The 2,641-nt window shown below is 44.6% G+C and overlaps 1 protein-coding gene across 2 annotated transcripts; it reads left to right on the top strand.

Moving 5' to 3' along the window:
• The first annotated feature begins 226 nt into the window (after window positions 1-226).
• Window positions 227-2,219, top strand: LOC115071214 (syncytin-2-like). Of its 2 annotated transcripts, XM_029565787.1 has the most exons (2): window positions 227-1,411; window positions 1,447-2,219. In XM_029565787.1, the coding sequence occupies exons 1-2, from the start codon at window positions 334-336 to the stop codon at window positions 2,076-2,078; spliced, it is 1,710 nt and encodes a 569-aa protein (XP_029421647.1). In that variant the 5' UTR covers window positions 227-333; the 3' UTR covers window positions 2,079-2,219. The 2 variants fall into 2 exon arrangements, with proteins under 2 accessions (XP_029421647.1, XP_029421648.1); XM_029565788.1 differs by having other exon boundaries at window positions 423-2,219.
• Window positions 2,220-2,641: the final 422 nt, after the last annotated feature.

Below are 2,641 nucleotides of genomic sequence, written 5' to 3'. Positions count from 1 at the left end.
CCCAATCACATCCTCATCTGGGGCTGGGGATCAGCCTGCGTGTATGACACTAAAGCAGGAAATGCTCGATGGCTGCCAGAGCGTCTTATAAAGGCCTTTAGTCCTCCCAGAGAGACTAGTAAAACAAATTAATAACAGTTCTTCCAAGGAAGACAAGACTCCTTGAGAAAGAAAAAATTTTCTTTTTACACCCACAGGTGCCGGCTCCATGAATTGCTCAAGATTGAAAATTCTGACCACTTTTGTTGTCATCACCTTTGTTGTTTGCTGCATTTTCATCATGACGCTGGTCGGTATTACAATTTATAAAGAGCTAAGCTCAAATTTCACATCATGTGGCCCATAATTCACCCGAGTCTCTGCTGGGCTTGTGTCTTTATACATTTAGTTAAGAACATAGATGGTGGCCTTCAGCCATTTAATGCTACCAGGTTTATGCTAACTCAGTATGGTCCCCCTTGTGAATGTAGAGGTGGCCATTGGGAAGCCCCACCCGGTACATATTTCCGGTCTGTAGATTGTGGAGACAGGACTGCATATCTTGGTATTCATGGTACACCTACTCAGCAGCACCAACAGAGCTGGAAATGTGTGTCTAAGCCTAAACCTATCTTACCACCAGCTAATGGTGAGTGCCCCTCTGATTGTAATTTCGTCGAAGCTATGCACTCATCCTGTTATGCTTCTTTTACTGAATGTCGGTTCAATAACATCCTGTATTTTTATTCTACGGCCATTTCTTATAAAAAGGCCTCTGGGGGCTCAGATTGGAGTCTTAACACTCAGGTAATAGGACCAGAAAGTTATAATTCAAAAACCCTTAGTGCAGGCTGCTATGTAGAACCTGGACAAAAGGCATGCTGGCCTCAACAAGCTCCGATTCACATATCAGATGGAGGGGGCCCTACAGACCAGGTTAAAGAAAATTATGTCCAAACTGTGTTGCAAAAACAAAGGGAGTCTCTCTTGCCCCGCCTTCATTACCATCCACTATTGCTACCCAAACCTAGAGGCCTTAATTTAGACCCTCAGACCATGGAGATCCTTACTGCCACCCATGATGCCCTAAACCGCTCCAACCCTTCCCTGGCAGAGGATTGTTGGCTGTGTCTCGCATTAGGAATTTCATGGCCTCTAGTTTTACCTTTAAGTAACGAGTCTAATATACTCCCCTCTCCGGATATTTGTAGCTATACCACGCCTTTTAAGGTCCAGCCTCGCTACTTCAACACATCTATTTGCCTTTTTAGTCCCTTTCAAAATAATTCCTTTGATGTAGACCTCGGATTAGCTATGTTTACTACCTGCTCTAGGTTTATAAACACCTCTCAGACAGGCTGTTTAGGGGGGGGAAAATTTATGTATGTGGAAATAACATGGCCTATCCTTATTTACCCACTAACTGGACTGGTTCATGTGCCCCTGCATTGCTCTTGCCAGACATAGACATAATTCCAGGAGATGAGCCTGTGCCTTTGCCTAGCTTTGACACATTCGTTCCTAGGCACAAACGAGCGGTCCAGTTTATTCCATTGCTTATTGGACTGGGTATCTCAGGAGCCCTCGCTACGGGCTCAGCTGGTGTAGGAGTGGCAATAGACACTTACAACAAATTATCTCAACAGTTAATTAATGATGTAAATATGGTCTATCGGTCTGTACAAGATCTTCAGGACCAGGTAGACTCACTAGCCGAGGTTGTCTTACAGAATAGACGGGGACTTGATCTACTAACAGCAGACAAGGGAGGTATCTGTTTAGCATTACAGGAAAAATGCTGTTTTTATACCAACAAGTCCGGGATCGTCAGAGATCGGATTAAAAAACACCAAGAGGAACTAGAAAAAAGGCGACAGGAGCTTTTTGCTAACCCCATGTGGGGCATGTGGAACGGAATTCTGCCTTACCTTCTACCCCTTGTTGGGCCCCTGGTGTCCCTACTCTTAATCCTAACAATAGGCCCCTGCATTTTCAACCGGTTGACTCAATTCATGCGAGAAAGGCTGTCAGCTGTCCAAACCTTAGTGCTGACTAGCCAATACCAAGCCCTAGAAACAAGTGACCCTGATAATCTATAAAGGAGGGAAAGATGCCCCTCCATAGTTACAAAGAAAAAGGGAGGAATGAAAAAAAAAAAATTAAAAATTATAAAAGTCAGGAGCCATGAAGTCTCTCAGGCAGGTCGCGTACCGGTCAGGAATTCCAACTCACTGATAAGCAAGTTTTATGGCTGAGACATCTGGCTCACTGATAAGTAAGTTTTATGGCTGAGACATCTGGCTCACTGATAAGTAAGTTTTATGGCTGAGACATCTGGCTTACTGATAAGTAAGTTTTATGGCCGGGACATCTCCAACTCACTGATAAATAAGTTTTATGGTTGGGACATCTGGCTTAGTGATAAGTAAGCTCCCCGCTCTCCCTGTAGCATTTTGTAATAGTTTAAACGAACCAATAACCGCGTTTCTGCTTCTGTACCCCGCTTCTGCCCTATAAAAGCTCCACAAACCCGACCTGAGGCGCGCAAGTCCCCCGAGGAGACTTTGTGCCCACAGGTACCTGTGTACTAAATAAACCTCTTGCTGTTGCAACCCGAAGGCTGGCTTGTCCTCTGTGGTTTTTCTCTCCTACATTTGGAGGT

The sequence above is a fragment of the Nannospalax galili genome, unplaced genomic scaffold (genome assembly GCF_000622305.1).
Source record: "Nannospalax galili isolate Female #2095 unplaced genomic scaffold, S.galili_v1.0 scaffold739, whole genome shotgun sequence".
In the NCBI taxonomy this organism is placed as follows: domain Eukaryota; kingdom Metazoa; phylum Chordata; class Mammalia; order Rodentia; family Spalacidae; genus Nannospalax; species Nannospalax galili.
Note: the sequence above shows the minus strand (reverse complement) of the source record. Positions and strands in the feature narration are given on the sequence as shown.

Bases quoted from the DNA above. Each gene is read 5' to 3' on its own strand.
- LOC115071214 (XM_029565787.1), top strand. From the start codon at position 334: ATGTGGCCCATAATTCACCCGAGTCTCTGCTGGGCTTGTGTCTTTATA. The intron at 1,412-1,446 runs TTCATGTGCCCC...TGCCAGACATAG, and splicing joins TTACCCACTAACTGGACTGG to ACATAATTCCAGGAGATGAG.